This window comes from Scyliorhinus torazame, chromosome 2 (assembly GCF_047496885.1).
Source record: "Scyliorhinus torazame isolate Kashiwa2021f chromosome 2, sScyTor2.1, whole genome shotgun sequence".
In the NCBI taxonomy this organism is placed as follows: domain Eukaryota; kingdom Metazoa; phylum Chordata; class Chondrichthyes; order Carcharhiniformes; family Scyliorhinidae; genus Scyliorhinus; species Scyliorhinus torazame.
The window spans coordinates 214,406,347-214,432,416 of NC_092708.1; the positions used below are offsets into that span (position 1 = coordinate 214,406,347).

Consider the following 26,070-nt stretch of genomic DNA (forward strand, 5'->3'; position numbering starts at 1 on the left):
ACTCCGTCGCCCCCAACAACTCCCTCACCCACAACTCCCTCACCCCAACAACTCCGTCACCCCAACAACTCCCTCACCCCCAACAACTCCTTCACCCCCAACAACTCCCTCACCCCCAACAACTCCGTCACCCCCAACAACTCCGTCGCCCCCAACAACTCCATGCCCCCATCAGCTCTGTCACCCCAACAACTCCGTCCCCCCAACAACTCCGTCCCCCCAACAGCTCTGTCACCCCCAACAACTCCGTCGCCCCATCAGCTCCGACACCCCAACAACTCCATCACCCCAACAACTCCGTCGCCCCCAACAACTCCGTCGCCCCCAACAACTCCATCGCCCCCATCAGCTCCGTCACCCCAACAACTCCGTCACCCCCAACAACTCCGTCATCCCCAACAAATCCGTTGCCCCCATCAGCTCCGACACCCCATCAGCTCAGTCGCCCCAGCAGCCCCATCACCCCCAACAACTCTGTCCCCCAACAACTCTTGTCTAACCAACAACTCCGTCTAACCAACAACTCCGTCACCCCAACAACTCCATCACCACAACAACTCCGTCGCCCCCAACAACTCCGTCGCCCCCAACAACTCCGGTGCCCCCAACAACTCCATCGCCCCCACAACTCCATCGCCCCCAACAACTCCGTCGCCCCCAACAACTCCGTCGCCCCCAACAACTCCGTCGCCCCCAACAACTCCGTCGCCCCCATCAGCTCCGACACCCCACCAGCTCCGACCCCCATCAGCTCCGCCGCCCCGACAACCCCATCACCCCCAACAACTCCGTCGCCCCCAACAACTCCGTCGCCCCAACAGCTCCGTCGACCCCAATAGCTCTGTCGACCCCAATAGCCCCATCGCCCCCAACAACTTCCTCGCTCCCAACAACTTCCTCGCTCCCAACAACTCCCTCACCCCCAACAACTCCCTCATCCCAACAAGTCCGTCACCTCCAAGAAGTCCGTCACCCCCAAGAAGTCCGTCACCCCCAACAAGTCCGTCACCCCCAACAAGTCCGTCACCCCCAAGAAGTCCGTCACCCCCAAGAAGTCCGTCACCCCCAACAGGTCCGTCACCCCCAACAGGTCCGTCACCCCCAACAAGTCCGTCACCCCCAACAAGTCCGTCACCCCCAACAACTCCGTCGCCCCCAACTACTCCGTCGCCCCACAACTCCGTCGCCCCAGCAACTCCGTCGCCCCCAACAACTCCGTCGCCCCCAACAACTTCCTCGCTCCCAACAACTCACTCGCCCCCAACAACTCCCTCACCCCAACAAGTCCGTCACCCCCAACAAGTCCGTCACCCCCAACAAGTCCATCACCCCCAAGCTCTGTCACCCCCAACAACTCCGTCGCCCCATCAGCTCCGACACCCCAACAACTCCGTCACCCCAACAACTCCGTCACCCCAACAACTCCGTCGCCCCCAACAACTCCGTCGCCCCCAACAACTCCCTCACCCACAACTCCCTCACCCCAACAACTCCGTCACCCCAACAACTCCGTCACCCCAACAACTCCCTCACCCCCAACAACTCCTTCACCACCAACAACTCCCTCACCCCCAACAACTCCGTCACCCCCAACAACTCCGTCGCCCCCAACAACTCCATGCCCCCATCAGCTCTGTCACCCCAACAACTCCGTCCCCCCAACAACTCCGTCCCCCCAACAGCTCTGTCACCCCCAACAACTCCGTCGCCCCATCAGCTCCGACACCCCAACAACTCCGTCGCCCCCAACAACTCCGTCGCCCCCAACAACTCCATCGCCCCCATCAGCTCCGTCACCCCAACAACTCCGTCACCCCCAACAACTCCGTCATCCCCAACAAATCCGTTGCCCCCATCAGCTCCGACACCCCATCAGCTCAGTCGCCCCAGCAGCCCCATCACCCCCAACAACTCTGTCCCCCAACAACTCTTGTCTAACCAACAACTCCGTCTAACCAACAACTCCGTCACCCCAACAACTCCATCACCACAACAACTCCGTCGCCCCCAACAACTCCGTCGCCCCCAACAACTCCGGTGCCCCCAACAACTCCATCGCCCCCACAACTCCATCGCCCCCAACAACTCCGTCGCCCCCAACAACTCCGTCGCCCCCAACAACTCCGTCGCCCCCAACAACTCCGTCGCCCCCATCAGCTCCGCCGCCCCGACAACCCCATCACCCCCAACAACTCCGTCGCCCCCAACAACTCCGTCGCCCCAACAGCTCCGTCGACCCCAATAGCTCTGTCGACCCCAATAGCCCCATCGCCCCCAACAACTTCCTCGCTCCCAACAACTTCCTCGCTCCCAACAACTCCCTCACCCCCAACAACTCCCTCATCCCAACAAGTCCGTCACCTCCAAGAAGTCCGTCACCCCCAAGAAGTCCGTCACCCCCAACAAGTCCGTCACCCCCAACAAGTCCGTCACCCCCAAGAAGTCCGTCACCCCCAAGAAGTCCGTCACCCCCAACAGGTCCTTCACCCCCAACAAGTCCGTCACCCCCAACAAGTCCGTCACCCCCAACAACTCCGTCGCCCCCAACTACTCCGTCGCCCCACAACTCCGTCGCCCCAGCAACTCCGTCGCCCCCAACAACTCCGTCGCCCCAACTCCGTCGTCCCCAACAACTCCGTCGCCCCCAACAACTCCGTCGCCCCATCAGCTCCGCCGCCCCGACAACCCCGTCACCCCCAACAACTCCGTCGCCCCCAACAACTCCGTCGACCCAACAGCTTCGTCGACCCCAATAGCTCCGTCGGCCCCAATAGCTCCGTCGCCCCCAACAACTCCGTCGCCCCCCAACAACTTCCTCGCTCCCAACAACTCACTCGCCCCCAACAACTCCCTCACCCCAACAAGTCCGTCACCCCCAACAAGTCCATCACCCCCAAGAGGTCCGTCACCCCCAAGAAGTCCGTCACCCCCAAGAAGTCCGTCACCCCCATGAAGTCCGTCACCCCCAACAAGTCCGTCACCCCCAACAAGTCCGTCACCCTCAACAAGTCCGTCACCCCCAACAAGTCCGTCCTCCCCAACAACTCCGTCGCTCTCAACAACTCCGCCGCCTCATCAGTTCCATCGCCCCCATCAGCTCCGTCGCCCCCATCAGCTCCGTCGCCCCCATCAGCTCCGTCGCCCCCATCAGCTCTGTCGCCCCCATCAGCTGTCGCCCCCATCAGCTCCATCGCCCCATTAGCTCCGTCACCCCCATCAGCTCCATCACCTCCCACAGTTCCATCACCCCCAACAGCCCATCCTCCCCTTCCCTTGTACTCTAAAACCCAATCTTCCTCCCCATCTCTCTCCTCCTTCACCCATCCACCACTCCTCCCACCCATTTTACCAAGGCCGGGTCTGACTTTCTCTTCTTTTCACCTTCTCCCAGGGAAGCTACTACTCCGATCTCCCTCTCTATGGCACTGGACGCTGCTCCAAGTCCCACTCGACATCCCAAAATGGAACTCGGGTCTGTTCTGCTACCGAATCTTTGTTCCGTTGTGCTGTGTGCTCATCCAGATGTGTGTCTACGTGTATTAGGGTTTATGTGTGTCTGTGCATGGGGGCCTATGTGTGCCAGTGTTTGTCAGTGCATTTTTATTTGTATGTCTCCTATTACCTATACTTCTGTCTTCTTTTTTTTCCTGCATCTGAACCCAGATATATTGGCAGGGAGCTAAATTGTGTATGGTGTGCATGTGAGTATGTGTAGTCATATATTTGGGAGTCTCCACTGACACGTGCATGTGGTATGTACTCTAGAGTTGGCACAGTTAAATCATCTACTCTGTAAATGCTAAGTTTTCCTTTTAGAATTGATGCCAGGGCCTCCTCCTGAATTTCTGACCTTACCTGATGTGCAGTTCCCAAGGTGCCAGCTTTCCGCCGGCACCTTGTCTACCGTGCTTGGTCTTCTGGGGTCACAGCCAACCTGATCTTTGTTGAGGGGTGCTGTGGCAGCTCTAGTGGCCATGTATCTTGAGCAGCCCCTTTTACCCTGGCAACAGCTGGAGCAGTGAATTTGCCTCATAGGAGCAAAACAACCGAGACAGCTCACTCTCTTGCACCAGTGGAAGGGGTGGTTTCTAAACATCACCCCACCACCATTCCAAATGTTCCCACAAAGTTCAAAAGTTTGGGGTTTTCTGCCTCCCCAAGTCAGAGCTCTGACTTGTTACGTCACCTAATTTTTGAAGCACAGAGACTTCACAGAGTTGACTGAGTGAAGGGTGTTGAGAGTGCCTGAGCCAATTTGACAGACCTTTCAGAGCAGTGTAAAAATAGGAATTGCCAGACCAAAAAGACCAAGATCCATAAATTTACCTTCCACCAGCTCGGTAGTTACATTAACCCTGAGGAGCATCATCACTGTGTTGCCTGATGGGATTTGGACTAGGGATGACTGAAGATTGGTGTTGAATCCCTCCTTGGATTTGTCTGTTGACTCAAATGTAGGAATGTATACTCTTATGACATGCTGATTGCTCGGTAAGGTGAGCCGGGCAGTCATGATGTGTTCATTTATAACAGGAGGTGGTAGAGAGGGCATAAACTAAATAGTGGGGGCGAGGGATCAAGTTTGGGAAAATGTGACAAATCAAATATAGACAATAAGACAAGAGAGCAAGATAGTAATAAGGGAAACAATGATTAGAGCTTGGCAGGAAGGGACAGAGTGTAAAAACCTAATGATGCACTAGCAGATAAGGCTGGAGGTTATTAAACTGAAGGCTCTGTTTCTGACTCCTTGTATCATTTGTACAAAATAGATGAATTGACCGTTGTTGCGATGGATGGACGGGTCAATTTAAGCTGCCCTGATTTCCTGACTCTACCCATCTGTAAACAGAAAAGTGTTTTTTTATTCTGGTTTCCCCCTTTATAATTGGTGGAGTATTTTTCCCTACCCTTAAATTTGGAAATGTTCCAATCCTCTATGAATAACCTGAAGAGCAGACCTGCGATACGATAAAATAAGAAGGGTTGGTTTATTTTTACACACACACGCGTGAGAGAAGGGCTTTGCAATGTTCATCTCTTTTCACTCACACAACAAATGGGGATAATGAAAAAACAAAATGGTTCACAGCACGACCACAATAAAATGCAAGTTAGGGTTTTACATGTGTCCAGAGTCCAGAATCAAAAGTAAAACAGAGGGCGCGATTCTCCCATGCCACGCCGTATGGGAGAATCGGCGTTTGCGCCTTTTTTTCCCGCGGCGCCGGTCCGACGCCGGTAGGCGATTCTCCGAGGAGCGGAGAATCGCCGCCATTTGCGCCGGCGCGGGTCGCTGTCCATGGCCGGGCCGCTGATTCTCCGACCTTGATAGGCCGAGCGGCTGTGCGGAAACGGCAGAGTCCCGCCGGCACCGTCCACACCTGCTCGCAGCCAGTGGGAACTCTGCGCATAGGGTCGGGGAGCGGCCTGTGGGGTGGGGAAAAGTGCTCCTTCTAAGGGGGTGGGGGCCCTCCGATGGGGTCTGGCCCGCGATCGGGGCCCACTGATCAGCGGGCTGGCCTCTCCAGCCCCGGCCCCCCTGTGGGGGCCAGAATCGCTACTGCCCGCGCCCGTTTCGCGCCGTTGTGAAACGCGACGGCGCGAACACTCTGTCTCCATTTCGGAGAATCGCGCCCAGAGTGTTCTGTTCGAGGGGAATTTGGCTGATTGTAGGGTGATCCTGTCTTTCCTGAAGTGAGACTTCCACGATGGGAGAAGGCATGTAGAGTGAGTTAGTCTTGCAGGCACGTGTTCCAATGTTCCAGCAGTTTTGATGAGAACCAGAGTTCGTTCTGCTGCTGCCTGTTCGATGGTAGACATCATAAGCTGTTTGCCTGGAGTCCTGTCTTGTTGATCTCAAACAGTAACTGACTATAAGGTACAAAGGCTGTATAATTAAAGGAAATCAGAAGGCCAAAGTCTCAGTCATATGATACTGGTTTGGGGATGATAAACAAGGCCCTCTTGTCGAAACCATTGTGTTGGGATTGTTAACAGCCACAGATATAGGTTGAGAGGCGGTAGTTTTAAAACTGAGACGAGGAGACACTATTTCTCGAAGAGGGTGGTGAATTTGTGGAACTCGCTGCCCCATGTGCGGTGACTCTGAATCATTAAATGGCTTCAAGAGGGAGATAGATATATTTCTGATTTTAAAAAATGAGTTAAAGGGATATGGGAGGTGGCTTTGAGACCAGGAAGAGATCAGCCATGATCTGATTGAATGGCGGAACAGCCTCGAAGGGCTAAATTGCTTACTTCTGCTCCTAATTCCTACGTTCCTTAATACTTAGGCCATTAGCACTATTATTGGGGGTGAGGACTGCTAATAGCTGTCTTTATTAGAAACGTGCTGAAGCTGACCGACCGTCTTCTGGGCCATTGTGTTCACTTGTTTGGAATGTTCATGCGATGCAAAGAGTGTTAGAATCCGAACTTTTGAAGGGTCAGCCTTTGTTCACTTTGAAATGGCTCAGAAACTTTGGGAAGCCAGTATGTGAACAGCTGGCGCCATCTGGTCAGTTCAGCAATTGTCCATTTTGGAAAGCACAAAACAAGCTACTTTATAAAGTAGTCCAGCTGAAAAATATATATATATTCCTTCACGTCTCGACTGTGACACAGTGCAAATAGAAATAAATATATATGATCAGATAGGCATTGCAGAAACATGGCTTGAAGATGAAAAAGACTGGAACCTGAATATTCAAGGTTACATGACATTTCAGAAGGTCAGGAAGCTAGGGCAGGACGAAGGGTAGTTCTGCTCAGTAAGGATGATATTGGTTCAGTACAGAGAGATGACCTTCGTTTCGGAGATCAAAATGTAGAATCAGTTTGGGTGGTGATTAGAAATTAGTAAAGGGAAGTCACTTGTGGGAGTGGTTTATAGGCCCTCGAACACTAACCAAACGGGGTGTACAGGAAAAAGTAATTGAGGTTTGTTAGAAAGGTATGGTGATAAACATGGGTGATTTTAATCTTTAGATAGATTGAATGAATCAGATTGGCAAAGGTGGATGGTGAGTTCATAGAGTATTTAAGGGACAGTTTCTCACAGCAGCACGTTCCAACCGGAGAGCAGGTTATACTAGATCTGATAATGTGCAATCAGATAGGATTAGTTAAAGACCTCATATTGAATGCACCTCCAGGTAGTAATAATCATAAGCAGCTAAGGAAAGATTGAAGTTACAAAAGAAAGATTACCAAAGAACGAAAAGAGAAACCAAACAAACTAGTATCGTTTCAGATATTTACATCTACCTGCTTCCCCCTCCTGTGGTTGTGGACTCCATTTGGTCAGTCTGCCTCAGTTGCCCTCCCCAATGTTGGCCACAGCATGAATTGCCCAGTCTTTTGCTGCTCCCTGTTTTGTTTTTTTTGCTTGCCTTCGGGGCCCCGTTCTCTGCGGCTATGTCCCTTGTGTCCCGTTGTCATTTTCCGAACTTTTGCACCCCCTCCTCCCTTCACTTCCACTCCCCCCCCCCCCCCCCCACTTCCTTTATGCTCCCTGTCTCTTCTGTACCTTTCCCCCCCCCCCCTTTGTTCTACTGATTTCTGGCTACGAACAGGTCTTGGAACAAGTTGGTGAACGACTTCCAGATTCTGTGGAAGCCCTATTCCGACCCACGGATGGAAAATTTTATCTTCTCCAGTTGGGATAATTCCGACAAGTCGGGCAGCCAATCTGCAGCCTTGGAGGTGCTGCCGATCGCAAGCCGAGCAGAATCCTTCACTGGGCGATTAGGGAGGCAAAGGCTAGTGTGTTGGCCCCCCTCCCCATGAGTTCTGATAGATCTGAGACCCCCAAAGGCTGCGAGATTTGGGCTTGGCTCCACCCTCACCCCCACAACCTTGGACATTGCCTCAAAGAAGGTTGTCCAGAATCCGACAAGTCTGGGTGTGGTTGGCCGGGCCTCCATGGGACCATTTGCATTTGTCCTCCACTTCCGGGAAGAACCTGTTCATTCGAGTTCTTGTTAGGTGCGATCTGTGCACCACCTTTAACTGCATCAGGCTCAGCCCTGTACACGTGGAGGTGGAAGTCGGGCTGTGTAGTGCTTCGATCCAGATCCTCCACTTATATGCCCAGTTCCTCCTTCTATTTTTCCCTGGGGGCATCGTAGTTCTTCCAACAGTCACCCATACAGATCCCCTCAGTTTCCCCTTCCTAGGTCACCCCCATCCAGCAGTTCCTCGACTAGTGAGTATCCTGGTCTCTGTGGGTATGTCATCATGCCGGACCTGCATATATCTCATTTTGTTCCCTTTAGGTGATTGAACCTCTCTGTGCACCTCCAGGGTCGCTAATCTGTCGTCTGTGTATACGTGCATATGCTGCTAACAATCAGTGTCCCCTCTCCTGTCTCCACCTTTTGAAGGTGGCACCCATTGTTGCGGGTGTGAATCTGTGGTTGTTACAGATAGGGGCCATTGTGGACATTTTGGTTAGGCTGAAGTATTGTCTCATTTGGTGCCACGTTCGGAGCGTGGCCACCATCACTGGTGTGGTCGTAACTAGTGTTCGGAAGGACCTCCCTACGCAGGAACGCTCCTCCAACCTCACCCATTGTGCTCCTGGTTCCTTCACCTATCCCCTCACTCTTTCCGCTGTGGCCGCCCAGTGATAGAACTGTAGGTTGCATGATTAATTTGTCCATTGTATTAAGGAAGGCCTTGGAGATGTAGATCAGGAGGGACCTGAACAGGAAGAGGAACCCGGGCAGTACGTTCATTTTGATCGTCTGCACTATCCTGCCAGTGAAAGTGGGAGTATGTCCCACTTCTGCAGGTCCTTTTTCACTTCCTCCCCCAGACTCCTCAGGTTCCATTTGTGGTTCAGCTTCCAGTCGTGGGCTATTTGGATTCCCAGGTAGCGGAATTTGTTTTGGGCTTGTTTGAATGGTAGTCCCTCCAGCTCTGCCTCTCTCCCTTGTGGGTTTATCGGGAAGATTTCACTTTTGCTCCGGTTGAGTTTGTAACTCGAGAAGGCTCCAAACTCCTTTAAGAGCTTTAAGATCCCTTCCATGCTGGCCTGGGGGTCTGAGATGTAGAGGAGCAGATCATCCGTATAGCGTGAGACTCTATGCTCTCTGTCTCCAAACCCCCCCCCCCCAGATGCCTCTCTAGCCTTTCTCTGTTCTGAGGGTGATCGGCAGTGGCTCGATTACCAGGGCGAACAGCAACATGGACAGCAGGCATCCTGTCTTGTGCCTCTGTGTAGCTGGAAGTATTTAGAGCTGGTGCTGTTGGTCCGTACGCTTGCCATGGAAGCGCTGTACAGTAGTTTCACCCAGGAGGTAAACCCTGGCCTAAGCCCAAACCCCTCCAGTACCTCTATGAGGGACTTCCACTCGACTCTGTCAAAGGCGTTTTCTGCGTCCAGACAGGTGATCACTTCTGGTATTTTCTCCCCAGATGGGGTCATTATCGCGTTCAGCAGACGCCTGATGTTCTTTGTTCGCCTGTCCTTGACAAAGCCCCTCTGGTCCTCCGTGACCACTTCAGGTACGCGATCTATAGCATTTTAGCCAAGATCTTCACATTTACATTGAAGTGAGATGGGTCTATAGAACCCGCACTCAGTCGGGTCTTTGTCTTTTTTGGGTATCATCAATATTGAAGCTTGTGCTGGTAGCAGGCCGCTCCTTTCCCGCAAGTCTGTGAACATCTCACGCAAGTGACAGGGCCAGTGTTGTCGCAAAATATTTGTAGGACTCCATCTGGCCCTGGCGCCTTCCCCACCTGCATGGAGTTAATGCTTTCCATGACTTCCCCAGTTCTAATGGTGCTTCTAGGCCCCGTCTCCTATCCTCCCACACGACCCTGATGCCCAGTCCGTCGAGGAACTGCGTCATCCCCGAGTACCCCGAGTAGAAGGCCTCAAAGGCCTCGTTGATGTTTTCCGGCTCGGCTACTAGTCTGACACCTTAGTCCCTGCCCTGCGCTCTTTTCCTAGTGGCTGCCTGCTTTCTAAACTGGCGAGCCAGCAGGCGTCTGGCTTTGTCACCATCCTCGTAGAAGGTCCCTGTGTCTGGTGGAGTTAATGCACTGCTTTCCTCGTGGATAGCGGATCAAAGTCCATTTGTAGCTTTTTCATCTCCGCCGTCATTCAACGGTCGGGGCTGCGGAGTACTGCCGGTCCACCTCCAGTATGGAGTCGACCAGTTGTTGCCTGGCTGCCCTCTCTTTCCAGATTGTGCGCACCTTGTGCACAATAATTTCTCCCCTAATCACTGCCTCCAGTGCCTCCCAGAGCATGGAGGGTGGGACCTCCCCGTTCTGGTTATTGGTAATGTAGCCATCTATGGTTTGTGATATCTTTTCGTGAAATCCCTTGTCGACAAGGAGGGTGGTGTCCAACCTCCATAGGGGGGGGGGGGGGGGGGGGGTTGTTGGGCCAGGCCCATCTGCAACCTCACAAACATGTAGTCTGGAGCATGGTCATAGATTACAATTGCGGAGTATTCCGCTCGTACAACCCCTGGAAGTACTGATTCCCCCACTACAAAGAAGTCGATCCTAGTGTATACCCTGTGTACCTGGAAGAAGGAGAACTCCTTCTCCCCTGAATGTGTGAACCTCCAGGGGTCTGCTCCTCCATCTGTCCCATGAACGCTCTAATTCCTTTGATATCTTCCCCGATTTGGGGTTTGATCAGTCTGTCCATGGACAGTTAAAGTCCCCTTCCATGACGAGTATGTCTATGTAGGGGATTTCCGCCATGGTCTTTGTCACGAAATCCACGTCATCCCAGTTAGGAGTGTACACGTTTACCAGGACCACTGGTGCCCATTGTTGCTCTTTATAGCTTTAGTTTATTACCTCTGATTATGTCACCTTTGCTCACGAGTCGCCAGGTATCTTTCTGATACCGCCACGTGGTTCAAGCTCGAGGTATGATTAATAAGTCAGCACACCGCTTAGTAAGATTGAAATCAACGGTCATTTATTATGTACAGCAATCAATACTTACACAATAATCCTACTATCTATATCAAAACCTACCACTACTGGCCAATACTTAACTTTAGGAGATGGCCCACCAGGTCAGAGAAACGAATAGTTTATCGAATTGGACCTGGCCTGCGGGATTCAAAAGGCTGATACGGGTCGATGGCTAGGAATGTCTATCGGGTAGCGATCGCTGGAGTCAGACTTACGGTTCTTTGTCGAAGGTTCTTGCGAAGGTTGCGAGCAGGTGAAGAAGGGAGAGAGAGAGCGATCTGAACTTGGCCCCTTACTTTATAGGGTCCAGGGGCTTCCCGCCTCTCGGGGCAGCCCTTGACCCTGAGTCCCAAGTGATTGGACTTGTTCCCAATCACTGGGTTCGACATGCTCCAATAATGGGGCGATTCCTCGATCGGGGGGTGGTCGTTCACCTGTCTTTGTTTCGGCCACTGCAGGCGCCGACAGGTCTGGCCCGGCATTCAATTGCTAATATGTTGCAATTGTTCCTGGGGATAGCCGATTAAACTGCAGATGTCTGGGTTGATGTGCTGCTAATAGTCTGGAGTATCGATCTGGGCCGACTTCCCCAGAGCCGAATACGCTATTCTGTCTGCAGCTGTCCGTTTGTGTCCTGTTGGCTGCTTTTCCCATCAGCCTTTTCGGTTAGCCATTTTAAATCGGGTTTTGGCCAAATTAATAGGGAATCAGCCATTTTAGGTGGCTACATACCCTCCTTGTGATCCTAACGCGAAGCGTGTAGGATCACATAAATTTTGTCCTTTCCGTTCCCTAACCGGGGGGAAACACCTCCTACATGGCCACTACTCTGACCCTAGCTACGCACAAAAATTTTACCTAAACAATTCTTGAGGGCGCTATGTCAGGCAGGGGCATGCATCTAAAAAATAAAAACTTGGAACCTCTAATTTTACCTAAATACACTCATCAAGCATTGCATCATCCTATCTCTCTAAAACATACAACAATCATAACATTCCATATATTCTTTCCTGGCTTGGCAGTCAAGCTCAGGATCATACATTTTTTTGTTACTGGCAGTTTTGTACATCTTTTATTTACAGAAAAACGCAAGTGCTTGTTCTTTATTTTTTATAGGTCATGGGGGTCTGGGGTCTGGTCATAACCGAATATAGGGGATTGGATCCGATATACCGGGGTTCGAGCACGGTACGCTCTCCGTCTCCATTTACGGAGGCGCATAGTCTGCACTGTACAGCAGAGTATTGCCAACGCTAATAGTGCTTCAATAACGTGCGACAGGGAGTACCAAGTTATGAACTTGGCACACCAGGATAATGCAGCGTGGCTGGTGACTGGGCCCTCGGTACTGCGGGGCAGTGAAACATTAACGGCAGGGGGGTTTGAAGTTCCCGCGCAACCAAATGTTCAGTATAAAAATCTTGATCACGATGAAATAAGTCCTCATGGCTGTCCTCTTTCTTTTTCTTTCTTTGTGTTCTCTGTTTTCTCCGGTCCTGGAGCTTCTGGAGTTCTGTAAAACAAGCATAGTATCCGTAACTACCTTGGTATAATATCCGGTATGTTAGTGTGTCTGTCCTTCGGGGCCAATTATTCCCTTATAATTGGTCACTCTATGTGACTCCCTCATTTTTTTTTTCAAAACAAATGTTAGGACACGGCACACTTCCCAATGGTGGACCAGTGCTAAGTTTATCATCCAAATGTTCCTGGATGTAAATAGCATTTGGCAGCAACTCAAAGGTTGCCTAAATAAATAAATAAAACTGTTTTAGAAAGGAAAAGGTCGAATGAGGTGCGTATGGGCCGCGACGGGTAAGATTTGGATGGAGTCCCCGGGTAGGACGGCTACCAATACCGTATCTCCCCTACCCGAGCGTTTTTGACCAACGGGGGGGTCCCCAGGCAGGGCGGGTCTCACGCCATTTCTCCACTGCCTGAGCAACCGACAAGAACAGGCAAAAATGTAGTCATCATGGTGGGGTTTCTGCTGTGATTCTCACGTCAAATCAGATCGGGCATCTGGCACTTGAACCAGTACCAGGTGAAAAGCTAGTGCTGTGCTTCTACCATCGAATCAGAACGGGCGTCTGGCACTTGGACCCATACCAGCTGAAAAGCTAGTTCCTCTGAACGAGCGTGTGGTCTGCTGACCAGGTATCTGTGGACAAGTTGGTACCATTGTGGTATCTGTGGACAAGTTGGTACTGCTGAAGAAGCGTCTGGCCGTGGTGGGTCTCTGAGGCAAGTCCTCAGAGGTTTCGGCAGAATGGGCGTGTGAGAAAAATTCTCCTGTCGGACGAACAACACTTAAACAAACATACAAACAACGTAAAACATCCTGCAGGTTCCATCAGGAAGGACAACACTTTTCACCAAGTGTCTCCCATAAATCATCGTGTGGACACCTCAGTTCTCTGTTGCGAACAGGGTCGCAAAGGGGTTGGCGGATTGGGGGTCTGACTCGGGGTCGTCCCCTTCTCCCGGGTGCCACATTCTGGAGTGAATTAATGTTGAGAGGGCTGCGTGGTGTGAGTTGGGGTTGTTCTCGTCGTTGCGGACGAGTCTGTAGGAGTTGTCGCGGTGCCAATGGCGTTCGTCAAGTTGTGTGGGGATAAAGTCGGGGTCGTCCGTGTGGTTCGGTGGTGTGGTTTGTTTAAGAAAGTGATGAGGAAGGGATCACTGGAGTCGAACTCTGAGTCGCTGGGTGTGGGATCAGGATAGTAGGGAGGCGTGCTGTGGCTGTCGTCAGAGTCACAGTCGTTGTCTCTGCTGCTGCAGTCTGTGGGCGTTCCGGGGCGGAGTGTAAATTTTGTGGGTGGAGTCGGGGGCGAGTCAGTGTCTGGGCTGGACGTGGAGGGGGTTGGTGTGGTCACGTTGGCTGTGGGCGGGGTTTGGTCTGCTGCGTTAAGCATGACGTGGTGGGCGTGGTTTGACTGTGCTCCATAAGCCTTTAGCTGGTTTATGTGAAATCACGCAGTCTTACCATTTTGGTATTTGATTTTGTATACCGATGGGCTTACTTTACCTGTAATGGAGTACGGACCCGAGTATTTCGGAGACAGAAATGTGCTGGGGTTATACACAGACAACATCACTTGTTGTCCTATATTATACTCCGTTGCATGTACTGCCTTATCAAAACAGGCCTTGCTCTGTTTTCTTTTAGTACCCAGTTTAACAGCGGCTGCTAACTGAGCCGTTTTTACATTTGCAAGTAATTGTTCAACGGCTTTCTCATGGGTGAGGGCTGTAACTTCAGGGCTAGTCAGGTCTAAACCCAACAAGTACTCTGTCCCTTTCATGGGGCCTCCGGTCATGAGGGTGTGTGGGGTGAAACCTGTGGAGGTGGAAACAGTGTTAGGCAAAAACATCAGCGCAAAGGGGAGGACAGAATCCCAAGTGGTGTTGTTCTGCTGGACCATTTTTCTAAGGGTGGTTTTTAGGATCCGATTCATGCGCTCCACTATACCACTCGACTGTGGGTGGTACGCAATGTGAAATTTTTGGGTTATGCCAAATATCGTGAGGATGTTCTGCATGACCCGTCCCGTAAAGTGAGAACCTTGGTCCGACTCAATACTGCGGGGGAGTCCCCATCTTGTGAAGGTGTGGTGGGTTAGGATTTTGGCGGTGGTTTTTGCGGTGTTGGTGCGGGCTGGAAATGCTTCCACCCACTTTGTAAAAGTGTCTATGACCACCAGAACATATTTATAGCCATTCCTGCAAGGGGGCAATGGACCTATAAAAATGATCTGGAGGTTAGTCCAGGGGCCGTTAACGGGTCGGGTGTGGCTGAGATGTGCCTTTTTGGCATATCTATCTGGGTTGTTCTGAGTGCAGATGAGGCAATTCTCAATGTAATGGGATACATCCTCTTTGAGATTAGGCCACCAACAAAGCTGTTTGAGGTGGGCTGCGGTGGGTTCGATTCCCTGGTGTCCATGACCATCATGGAATAAACAGATTATTTGGTTCCTATCCTGCTCAGGAACTACATAAAGGGTGTCCTTTAGCACCACACCGTCATGTGTGGTTATTGCATTTCTGTACCTCTCGTATGAGGCTGGAAACTTCCCTTTCACGATTTCAGTGAGAGCGCTATCCTGCTTCTGGGCCTCTACTAGATCTTCGATCCTAGTCTGTGCGACCTGAACTGCACTCACTGGGGCGCTCTTGGGGGGCTTCCAAAAATACCCATGCCTGGATCCTGCCTTAGCCAGCGCGTCGGCTTTTACATTTCCAGGGGGGGAGGAACAATGGTGGCTGCGGACTTTTATAATGTCAAAGGTCCCGTTCTTGGCTTTTTTCAAAATATGGCGGAGTAATGGGGCTGAGGGGAGGGGTTTCACATCCGCGGAAACAAATCCTCTTGTTTCCCAGAGGGGCAGAAATTCAGTAAGGCTGTTGCACACATATAGGCTGTCTGAATATATGTCTGCTGGGCTGGGGAAGGAATCTGGGTGCTCTACGATGTAAGCGATGGCCGCAAGCTCTGCTGCCTGCGCGCCTAAGTGTCCGGGTAATTTTAATGCGATTTCCTCGAGGGCGAGTCCCCCACATAAATCCCACAACCTGTTATGCGTTGCCCATCCAGGACTGTGGAAGATCCATCCACATAAATCCTAATGGGATCACACGTGTCCGGGTGAGGGGGGTTCTGAGATGGAGTGGCTAGTTTTCTGGGGGGTGTTTTAGCTATAAAGGGGCCTGTATTATGGTGGGGCGAGATGATTTCACACTCATGGGGGGTTCCGGGGTACTGTAGATTGTCCGCTAAGTATGTGTGTGTTTTGGTCCGTTTGACTGTGATGTCTCGCCCTTCTAAGAGAAGGGTCCATCGAGCAGCGCGGATTTGGCTGACGGTACCGTCTTTAAGTCGTCCGTCTAGTAAAAGTGGGGGTGTGCTCGGTCAAAATGGTGATGGGGTTCAGTCCGGTAATGTATGAAAAGTACTGGACTGCCCAGAAAACTGTGAGCAGGTGCCTCTCACAGGCTGAGAATCCCTGCTCCACAGCATCTAAAATTCGAGAGGCATTAGCTGGTCGTGCCATTCCTGCAGGAGCACGGCTGAAAGGGTGCGGTCTGTGGTCGCTACCTCTATTGCGTAAGGGGAAAGCGGGTCGGGAACTTGTAGTGCGGGGGCGGCTATGAGCGCCTGTTTTAATGATTCCACAGCACCCGTATGCTGCGGAAGCCATTCCCAGGGGGCTCCTTTCTTTAGGAGGTCTGAGAGGGGCGCTGCCTTGCTGGCGAAACCGTCAATGTGGTTTCGGCAGTAGCCAACCAGTCCTAAAAACGACTGGAGGGCTGAAACGTGTTGGGGAAGGGGCAATTTAGCGATCAAGTCAATTCTTTTGTGCTCGATCTTGCATTTGCCGTGTGTGATAATAGTACCCAAATATACCACTTTCTCTTCCAATATCTGGGCCATTTACTTTACAGCCAATGGAATGTAGTAATTCCAGGAGTTCGGACAGAAGCTCAATGTGCTCTTCCTTCGTGTCTGTCTGCAGTAGTAGATCGTCTACATACTGTACCAGGCATTCGGGGCGAGAAAATTTTGCTAGTCCATTTGCCAGCTGTCGGTGGAAAATGGAGGGGGAGTTGTGGAAGCCTTGTGGCAGGCATGTCCACGTGTATTGCTGCGCTCGGAAAGTGAAGGCAAATTTATACTGGCACGCCTTTGCCAATGGAATGGACCAGAACCCATTACTGACGTCCAAAACCGTGAAATATCGGGCATGGAGTCCCTGTTTGAGCATGGTCTTGGGACTTGTTGCAATGGTGGGGGCTGCTACGGGGGTGACTTTATTGAGTTCCCGATAATCTATGGTCAAGCGCCATGATCCGTTGGGCTTCCTTACTGGCCAAATCGGGGCATTATTAGTTGAGGCTACCGATCTTAGGACACCCTGCTCTAATAAACTTTCTGTAACCTTTAGGATTTCTCCCTCTGCTTCTAGGGGGAATCAGTACTGCTTTTGGGTCTAGGGTCCGGTCCTGTTATTTGTACGGAGCCAGTCATCCGTCCACAGTCGTGCTTGTGGGTCGCGAATGCTGCCCTGTTCTTTTGCAGGACTGCCCTAACCTGTCGGTCCGTGCTGAGTGTGGTGGGGTTGAACCAAAACCCGCCCACTGCGCTAATTTTGTTCATATAGTCCCCTATGGTGAGCGTTGCGGGGGCTCTAGCGGATTTCGCCATCTTCCAGACACACTGGTTGACTGGATCGAAAGAGAGGTGGTGAGAATTCATGAAGTCGATCCCCAAAAATGTGCTCTGCTGTTGGGGGCAGGTCGACTAACACTAAGTGGTGCTTTGTATTAATGGTTCCGATTTGGATGGGTACAGGGGTTGTGATGTGTCCCTGCTGTGAGTGGCCTGTGAAGCCGCTGAGGGTGATAGTGGCTGTAGTGGGCCACGTGTCCTTACCAAGGGTGGAGGAATTTAAGGTTGTGCGGGACCCTCCTGTGTCCCAGAGAAGCTCGATCGGCTGTCCCCTAACATTTGCTGCGACTACGGGTCGTCCTGACCTACCCCAAAGGGTATCGCAGACCCAACTGGGGGAGGCTGTACACCGTCAGTCCGTTCCGGTCAAGTCTGTCTGATCGGACTGGGCGCTAACGCTATGTATGGGTTCTGTTTTTTTCTTATTGATAGTGCCTGTCTGTTGGGCTCTCTGTGGCTTTTTAGGGCCATTGCATTCTTTGGCAAAATGTCCCAACTGTCCGCAATTGTAGCATTCTTGCGGTTTTGCTGGGGGGCTGCTCTTTCCCTCGTTTACCCAGGCAGGGTTGTGAAGAGTAGTTCTTACTGCCTGCACGTCTGCGGCGGCTTGTTTTTCCTCGGGGGTTCTAGCGGCGGGTTTATTGTGAACCAACTGTTCCCAAACGCGGGACAATCTTTTGACCACCCACTTCTCATTATGAGCCTCCTCCGAGGGGTCATAATTACTACAGGCATTCTGTCCTGCTTCCGTGGCATGGGAGATAAGGGTGCGGCCAAATTGTCTGCGGACAAATGGGCACGGTCTACGTTTCCGAAAACGGCTTCAAAGTGAATCCACAAGCGTCCTGCGAACGCTGTGGGGTGTTCAGACTTTTTCTGTCTGCACTTATTTAGGCCATCTACGGGGTCGCCCCGGTTATACCCGATCGCATCCAGGATCGCGGTATGCATTTCTGCAAGGGTGCCTCCTCCTACATTCTGTGGGTCGGGAAGGGCTGCTGCGACCGATGGGTCTAAGCTGAGGACCGTGAGCTTTACCTGCTCTTTCTCATCCAGGCCGTACAAGGTCGCCTGGTGTTTGACGGTGGCAAAGAAATGGTGTGGGTCTGAAGCGGGGAGGAACGGTGTGATTTTAGCACACGCGTCCCGTAATTGGGTCACTGTGAGGGGGGTGGAATATAGGACTTCCGCCTCGTCTGCTGTGGCGGTGCAGTGAGTTGTTACAGGGTTCATGGGAGCCTGTACTACCTGCTGTGTGGGGGGTGGGGGTGCTTTTCTCCTTTGGGGCTTTCCCTGCGCACATGTTCCCTGAACATATCTCTGCGCTGTCTCCTGCAGTTCTTTCCAATCAGGGCCGTCTTCCTGTTCTAAACTTTCCCCAAAGGTGTCTTGGAATCCCTTTTGGACAGAAAGCATTGATTGCAGGTCTGCAATTTGCTTTCGGCACTTCGCATGGTCTAAGGTACTCTGCCTTTGTTCCGTCGTTGCAGCGTGGAGTGCTCTCAAGGCTGCCTTGAGATCACTACATTGCTTCTGTAGCGTCTCCACCTGCTTCTCTGTCTCTTTCTTAACCAGGACTGAACGCTGCGTGTCCTGATAAGCTTTCTCATACTGGGATTGAAAACTGCTTAAATGCACCAGACAAGACTGGTGACCCCGTTTGGCGTCAGCCACCTCTTCGTCCTTGGCTTCTAACTGCCTTTTCAGTTCCAATTTCTCCTTTTCCATCTCGCATACATCGATTTTACTCATACGATGTATGCCTTCTATTTCTTTTCGGAGCGTCCTGGCGACCTCCTCTGTGCCTCGCAATTACCATAAGACCATAAGACATAGGAGTGGAAGTAAGGCCATTCGGCCCATCGAGTCCACTCCACCATTCAATCATGGCTGAATTCAACTCCATTTACCCGCTCTCTCTCCATAGCCCTTAATTCCTCGAGAAATCAAGAATTTATCAACTTCTGTCTTAAAGACACTCAACGCCGCGGCCTCCACCACCCTCTGTGGCAATGAATTCCACAGACCCACCACTCTCTGGCTGAAGAAATTTCTCCTCATCTCTGTTCTAAAGTGACTCCCTTTTATTCTAAGGCTGTGCCCCCGGGTCCTAGTCTCCCCTGCTAATGGAAACAACTTCCCTACATCCACCCTATCTAAGCCATTCATTATCTTGTAAGTTTCTATTAGATCTCCCCTCAACCTCCTAAACTCCAATGAATATAATCCCAGGATCCTCAGACGTTCATCGTATGTTAGGCCTACCATTCCTGGGATCATCTGTGTGAATCTCCACTGGACCCGCTCCAGTGCCAGTATGTCCTTCCTGAGGTGTGGGGCCCAAAATTGCTCACAGTATTCTAAATGGGGCCTAACTAATGCTTTATAAAGCTTCAGAAGTACATCCCTGCTTTTATATTCCAAGCCTCTTGAGATGAATGACAACATTGCATTTGCTTTCTTAATTACGGACTCAACCTGCAAGTTTACGTTTAGAGAATCCTGGACTAGGACTCCCAAGTCCCTTTGCACTTCAGCATTATGAATTTTGTCACCGTTTAGAAAATAGTCCACGCCTCTATTCTTTTTTCCAAAGTGCAAGACCTCGCACTTGCCCACATTGAATTTCATCAGCCATTTCTTGGACCACTCTCCTAAACTGTCTAAATCTTTCTGTAGCCTCCCCACCTCCTCCATACTACCTGCCCTATCACCTATCTTTGTATCATCGGCAAACTTAGCCAGAATGCCCCCAGTCCCGTCCTCTAGATCGTTAATATATAAAGAGAACAGCTGTGGCCCCAACACTGAACCCTGCGGGACACCACTCGTCACCGGTTGCCATTCCGAAAAAGAACCTTTTATCCCAACTCTCTGCCTTCTGCCTGACAGCCAATCGTCAATCCATGTTAGTACCTTGCCTCGAATACCATGGGGCCTTATTTTACTCAGCAGTCTCCCGTGAGGCACCTGATCAAAGGCCTTTTGGAAGTCAAGATAGATACAGGACACGATTGCCATCGGCTTGCGCGCTTTTGCTGAGCTTTTCTTATGAATTTCACACATGTTCTCCCACCCAGTATGCCCTATACTTCCGGGACCTGAGTCGTCATTATTACAGAAACCGCTCCACACGGGCCATCCTTTGCCCTGCAGAAATTTCCGAATTTCCACTTCCCAAATGGGACACTGTCCCACTTTAATGCTGCTGATCGGTGCGACCGCAAATTCTTCGGGGTTCATGAGGCGTTGCATTGCCTGCATGGCCATCTCTCTTATCTGCTCGCTACGTTCAAATTTGGAACAGGGGGCTAAGGTGGTGTTGTAGATGCGGGTACGGCTTGCGCTAATTTCCGAAAATACAGACTTCCGACAGTTTTGACGCAACAAAATCTATCAGTTTTACCTTATAACCCTGTTAATTACGCATGCATACACACACTTCCGAATTGTGAATTATTAACCAGAACCGCTTGAACACTTGTGGGGTTTTTTTTTTGTTTGTTTTTGCTTCCAATTGGATTCTATTCAAATTTCTGGGGTTCTCCCGGAGTGGTTTTCCACTTCTATGTCGGGTCCCGGCGTAGTCGCCAATTATGTTGCTCTTTTTAGGTTTAGTTTATTACCTCTGATTATGTCACCTTTGCTCACGAGTCGCCAGGTATCTTTCTGATACCGCCACGTGGTTCAAGCTCGAGGTATGATTAATAAGTCAGCACACCGCTTAGTAAGATTGAAATCAACGGTCATTTATTATGTACAGCAATCAATACTTACACAATAATCCTACTATCTATATCAAAACCTACCACTACTGGCCAATACTTAACTTTAGGAGATGGCCCACCAGGTCAGAGAAACGAATAGTTTATCGAATTGGACCTGGCCTGCGGGATTCAAAAGGCTGATACGGGTCGATGGCTAGGAATGTCTATCGGGTAGCGATCGCTGGAGTCAGACTTACGGTTCTTTGTCGAAGGTTCTTGCGAAGGTTGCGAGCAGGTGAAGAAGGGAGAGAGAGAGCGATCTGAACTTGGCCCCTTACTTTATAGGGTCCAGGGGCTTCCCGCCTCTCGGGGCAGCCCTTGACCCTGAGTCCCAAGTGATTGGACTTGTTCCCAATCACTGGGTTCGACATGCTCCAATAATGGGGCGATTCCTCGATCGGGGGGTGGTCGTTCACCTGTCTTTGTTTCGGCCACTGCAGGCGCCGACAGGTCTGGCCCGGCATTCAATTGCTAATATGTTGCAATTGTTCCTGGGGATAGCCGATTAAACTGCAGATGTCTGGGTTGATGTGCTGCTAATAGTCTGGAGTATCGATCTGGGCCGACTTCCCCAGAGCCGAATACGCTATTCTGTCTGCAGCTGTCCGTTTGTGTCCTGTTGGCTGCTTTTCCCATCAGCCTTTTCGGTTAGCCATTTTAAATCGGGTTTTGGCCAAATTAATAGGGAATCAGCCATTTTAGGTGGCTACATACCCTCCTTGTGATCCTAACGCGAAGCGTGTAGGATCACATAAATTTTGTCCTTTCCGTTCCCTAACCGGGGGGAAACACCTCCTACATGGCCACTACTCTGACCCTAGCTACGCACAAAAATTTTACCTAAACAATTCTTGAGGGCGCTATGTCAGGCAGGGGCATGCATCTAAAAAATAAAAACTTGGAACCTCTAATTTTACCTAAATACACTCATCAAGCATTGCATCATCCTATCTCTCTAAAACATACAACAATCATAACATTCCATATATTCTTTCCTGGCTTGGCAGTCAAGCTCAGGATCATACATTTTTTTGTTACTGGCAGTTTTGTACATCTTTTATTTACAGAAAAACGCAAGTGCTTGTTCTTTATTTTTTATAGGTCATGGGGGTCTGGGGTCTGGTCATAACCGAATATAGGGGATTGGATCCGATATACCGGGGTTCGAGCACGGTACGCTCTCCGTCTCCATTTACGGAGGCGCATAGTCTGCACTGTACAGCAGAGTATTGCCAACGCTAATAGTGCTTCAATAACGTGCGACAGGGAGTACCAAGTTATGAACTTGGCACACCAGGATAATGCAGCGTGGCTGGTGACTGGGCCCTCGGTACTGCGGGGCAGTGAAACATTAACGGCAGGGGGGTTTGAAGTTCCCGCGCAACCAAATGTTCAGTATAAAAATCTTGATCACGATGAAATAAGTCCTCATGGCTGTCCTCTTTCTTTTTCTTTCTTTGTGTTCTCTGTTTTCTCCGGTCCTGGAGCTTCTGGAGTTCTGTAAAACAAGCATAGTATCCGTAACTACCTTGGTATAATATCCGGTATGTTAGTGTGTCTGTCCTTCGGGGCCAATTATTCCCTTATAATTGGTCACTCTATGTGACTCCCTCATTTTTTTTTTCAAAACAAATGTTAGGACACGGCACACTTCCCAATGGTGGACCAGTGCTAAGTTTATCATCCAAATGTTCCTGGATGTAAATAGCATTTGGCAGCAACTCAAAGGTTGCCTAAATAAATAAATAAAACTGTTTTAGAAAGGAAAAGGTCGAATGAGGTGCGTATGGGCCGCGACGGGTAAGATTTGGATGGAGTCCCCGGGTAGGACGGCTACCAATACCGTATCTCCCCTACCCGAGCGTTTTTGACCAACGGGGGGGTCCCCAGGCAGGGCGGGTCTCACGCCATTTCTCCACTGCCTGAGCAACCGACAAGAACAGGCAAAAATGTAGTCATCATGGTGGGGTTTCTGCTGTGATTCTCACGTCAAATCAGATCGGGCATCTGGCACTTGAACCAGTACCAGGTGAAAAGCTAGTGCTGTGCTTCTACCATCGAATCAGAACGGGCGTCTGGCACTTGGACCCATACCAGCTGAAAAGCTAGTTCCTCTGAACGAGCGTGTGGTCTGCTGACCAGGTATCTGTGGACAAGTTGGTACCATTGTGGTATCTGTGGACAAGTTGGTACTGCTGAAGAAGCGTCTGGCCGTGGTGGGTCTCTGAGGCAAGTCCTCAGAGGTTTCGGCAGAATGGGCGTGTGAGAAAAATTCTCCTGTCGGACGAACAACACTTAAACAAACATACAAACAACGTAAAACATCCTGCAGGTTCCATCAGGAAGGACAACACTTTTCACCAAGTGTCTCCCATAAATCATCGTGTGGACACCTCAGTTCTCTGTTGCGAACAGGGTCGCAAAGGGGTTGGCGGATTGGGGGTCTGACTCGGGGTCGTCCCCTTCTCCCGGGTGCCACATTCTGGAGTGAATTAATGTTGAGAGGGCTGCGTGGTGTGAGTTGGGGTTGTTCTCGTCGTTGCGGACGAGTCTGTAGGAGTTGTCGCGGTGCCAATGGCGTTCGTCAAGTTGTGTGGGGATAAAGTCGGGGTCGTCCGTGTGGTTCGGTGGTGTGGTTTGTTTAAGAAAGTGATGAGGAAGGGATCACTGGAGTCGAACTCTGAGTCGCTGGGTGTGGGATCAGGATAGTAGGGAGGCGTGCTGTGGCTGTCGTCAGAGTCACAGTCGTTGTCTCTGCTGCTGCAGTCTGTGGGCGTTCCGGGGCGGAGTGTAAATTTTGTGGGTGGAGTCGGGGGCGAGTCAGTGTCTGGGCTGGACGTGGAGGGGGTTGGTGTGGTCACGTTGGCTGTGGGCGGGGTTTGGTCTGCTGCGTTAAGCATGACGTGGTGGGCGTGGTTTGACTGTGCTCCATAAGCCTTTAGCTGGTTTATGTGAAATCACGCAGTCTTACCATTTTGGTATTTGATTTTGTATACCGATGGGCTTACTTTACCTGTAATGGAGTACGGACCCGAGTATTTCGGAGACAGAAATGTGCTGGGGTTATACACAGACAACATCACTTGTTGTCCTATATTATACTCCGTTGCATGTACTGCCTTATCAAAACAGGCCTTGCTCTGTTTTCTTTTAGTACCCAGTTTAACAGCGGCTGCTAACTGAGCCGTTTTTACATTTGCAAGTAATTGTTCAACGGCTTTCTCATGGGTGAGGGCTGTAACTTCAGGGCTAGTCAGGTCTAAACCCAACAAGTACTCTGTCCCTTTCATGGGGCCTCCGGTCATGAGGGTGTGTGGGGTGAAACCTGTGGAGGTGGAAACAGTGTTAGGCAAAAACATCAGCGCAAAGGGGAGGACAGAATCCCAAGTGGTGTTGTTCTGCTGGACCATTTTTCTAAGGGTGGTTTTTAGGATCCGATTCATGCGCTCCACTATACCACTCGACTGTGGGTGGTACGCAATGTGAAATTTTTGGGTTATGCCAAATATCGTGAGGATGTTCTGCATGACCCGTCCCGTAAAGTGAGAACCTTGGTCCGACTCAATACTGCGGGGGAGTCCCCATCTTGTGAAGGTGTGGTGGGTTAGGATTTTGGCGGTGGTTTTTGCGGTGTTGGTGCGGGCTGGAAATGCTTCCACCCACTTTGTAAAAGTGTCTATGACCACCAGAACATATTTATAGCCATTCCTGCAAGGGGGCAATGGACCTATAAAAATGATCTGGAGGTTAGTCCAGGGGCCGTTAACGGGTCGGGTGTGGCTGAGATGTGCCTTTTTGGCATATCTATCTGGGTTGTTCTGAGTGCAGATGAGGCAATTCTCAATGTAATGGGATACATCCTCTTTGAGATTAGGCCACCAACAAAGCTGTTTGAGGTGGGCTGCGGTGGGTTCGATTCCCTGGTGTCCATGACCATCATGGAATAAACAGATTATTTGGTTCCTATCCTGCTCAGGAACTACATAAAGGGTGTCCTTTAGCACCACACCGTCATGTGTGGTTATTGCATTTCTGTACCTCTCGTATGAGGCTGGAAACTTCCCTTTCACGATTTCAGTGAGAGCGCTATCCTGCTTCTGGGCCTCTACTAGATCTTCGATCCTAGTCTGTGCGACCTGAACTGCACTCACTGGGGCGCTCTTGGGGGGCTTCCAAAAATACCCATGCCTGGATCCTGCCTTAGCCAGCGCGTCGGCTTTTACATTTCCAGGGGGGGAGGAACAATGGTGGCTGCGGACTTTTATAATGTCAAAGGTCCCGTTCTTGGCTTTTTTCAAAATATGGCGGAGTAATGGGGCTGAGGGGAGGGGTTTCACATCCGCGGAAACAAATCCTCTTGTTTCCCAGAGGGGCAGAAATTCAGTAAGGCTGTTGCACACATATAGGCTGTCTGAATATATGTCTGCTGGGCTGGGGAAGGAATCTGGGTGCTCTACGATGTAAGCGATGGCCGCAAGCTCTGCTGCCTGCGCGCCTAAGTGTCCGGGTAATTTTAATGCGATTTCCTCGAGGGCGAGTCCCCCACATAAATCCCACAACCTGTTATGCGTTGCCCATCCAGGACTGTGGAAGATCCATCCACATAAATCCTAATGGGATCACACGTGTCCGGGTGAGGGGGGTTCTGAGATGGAGTGGCTAGTTTTCTGGGGGGTGTTTTAGCTATAAAGGGGCCTGTATTATGGTGGGGCGAGATGATTTCACACTCATGGGGGGTTCCGGGGTACTGTAGATTGTCCGCTAAGTATGTGTGTGTTTTGGTCCGTTTGACTGTGATGTCTCGCCCTTCTAAGAGAAGGGTCCATCGAGCAGCGCGGATTTGGCTGACGGTACCGTCTTTAAGTCGTCCGTCTAGTAAAAGTGGGGGTGTGCTCGGTCAAAATGGTGATGGGGTTCAGTCCGGTAATGTATGAAAAGTACTGGACTGCCCAGAAAACTGTGAGCAGGTGCCTCTCACAGGCTGAGAATCCCTGCTCCACAGCATCTAAAATTCGAGAGGCATTAGCTGGTCGTGCCATTCCTGCAGGAGCACGGCTGAAAGGGTGCGGTCTGTGGTCGCTACCTCTATTGCGTAAGGGGAAAGCGGGTCGGGAACTT

At 50.9% G+C, this 26,070-nt stretch overlaps 1 protein-coding gene across 11 annotated transcripts in view; it reads left to right on the forward strand.

Moving 5' to 3' along the window:
• Window positions 1-26,070, forward strand: part of LOC140395550 (uncharacterized) — a 242,599-nt gene that overhangs the window by 159,651 nt on the left and 56,878 nt on the right. For 6 of the 11 annotated variants that reach the window (XM_072483476.1, XM_072483493.1, XM_072483527.1 and 3 more), the window contains one exon: window positions 3,392-3,472. The exons of the other annotated variants lie outside the window; for them this stretch is intronic. In XM_072483476.1, the coding sequence (XP_072339577.1) occupies window positions 3,392-3,472 (81 nt within the window). The remainder of the gene's footprint in view (window positions 1-3,391; window positions 3,473-26,070) is intronic. 11 annotated transcript variants of the gene reach the window in all.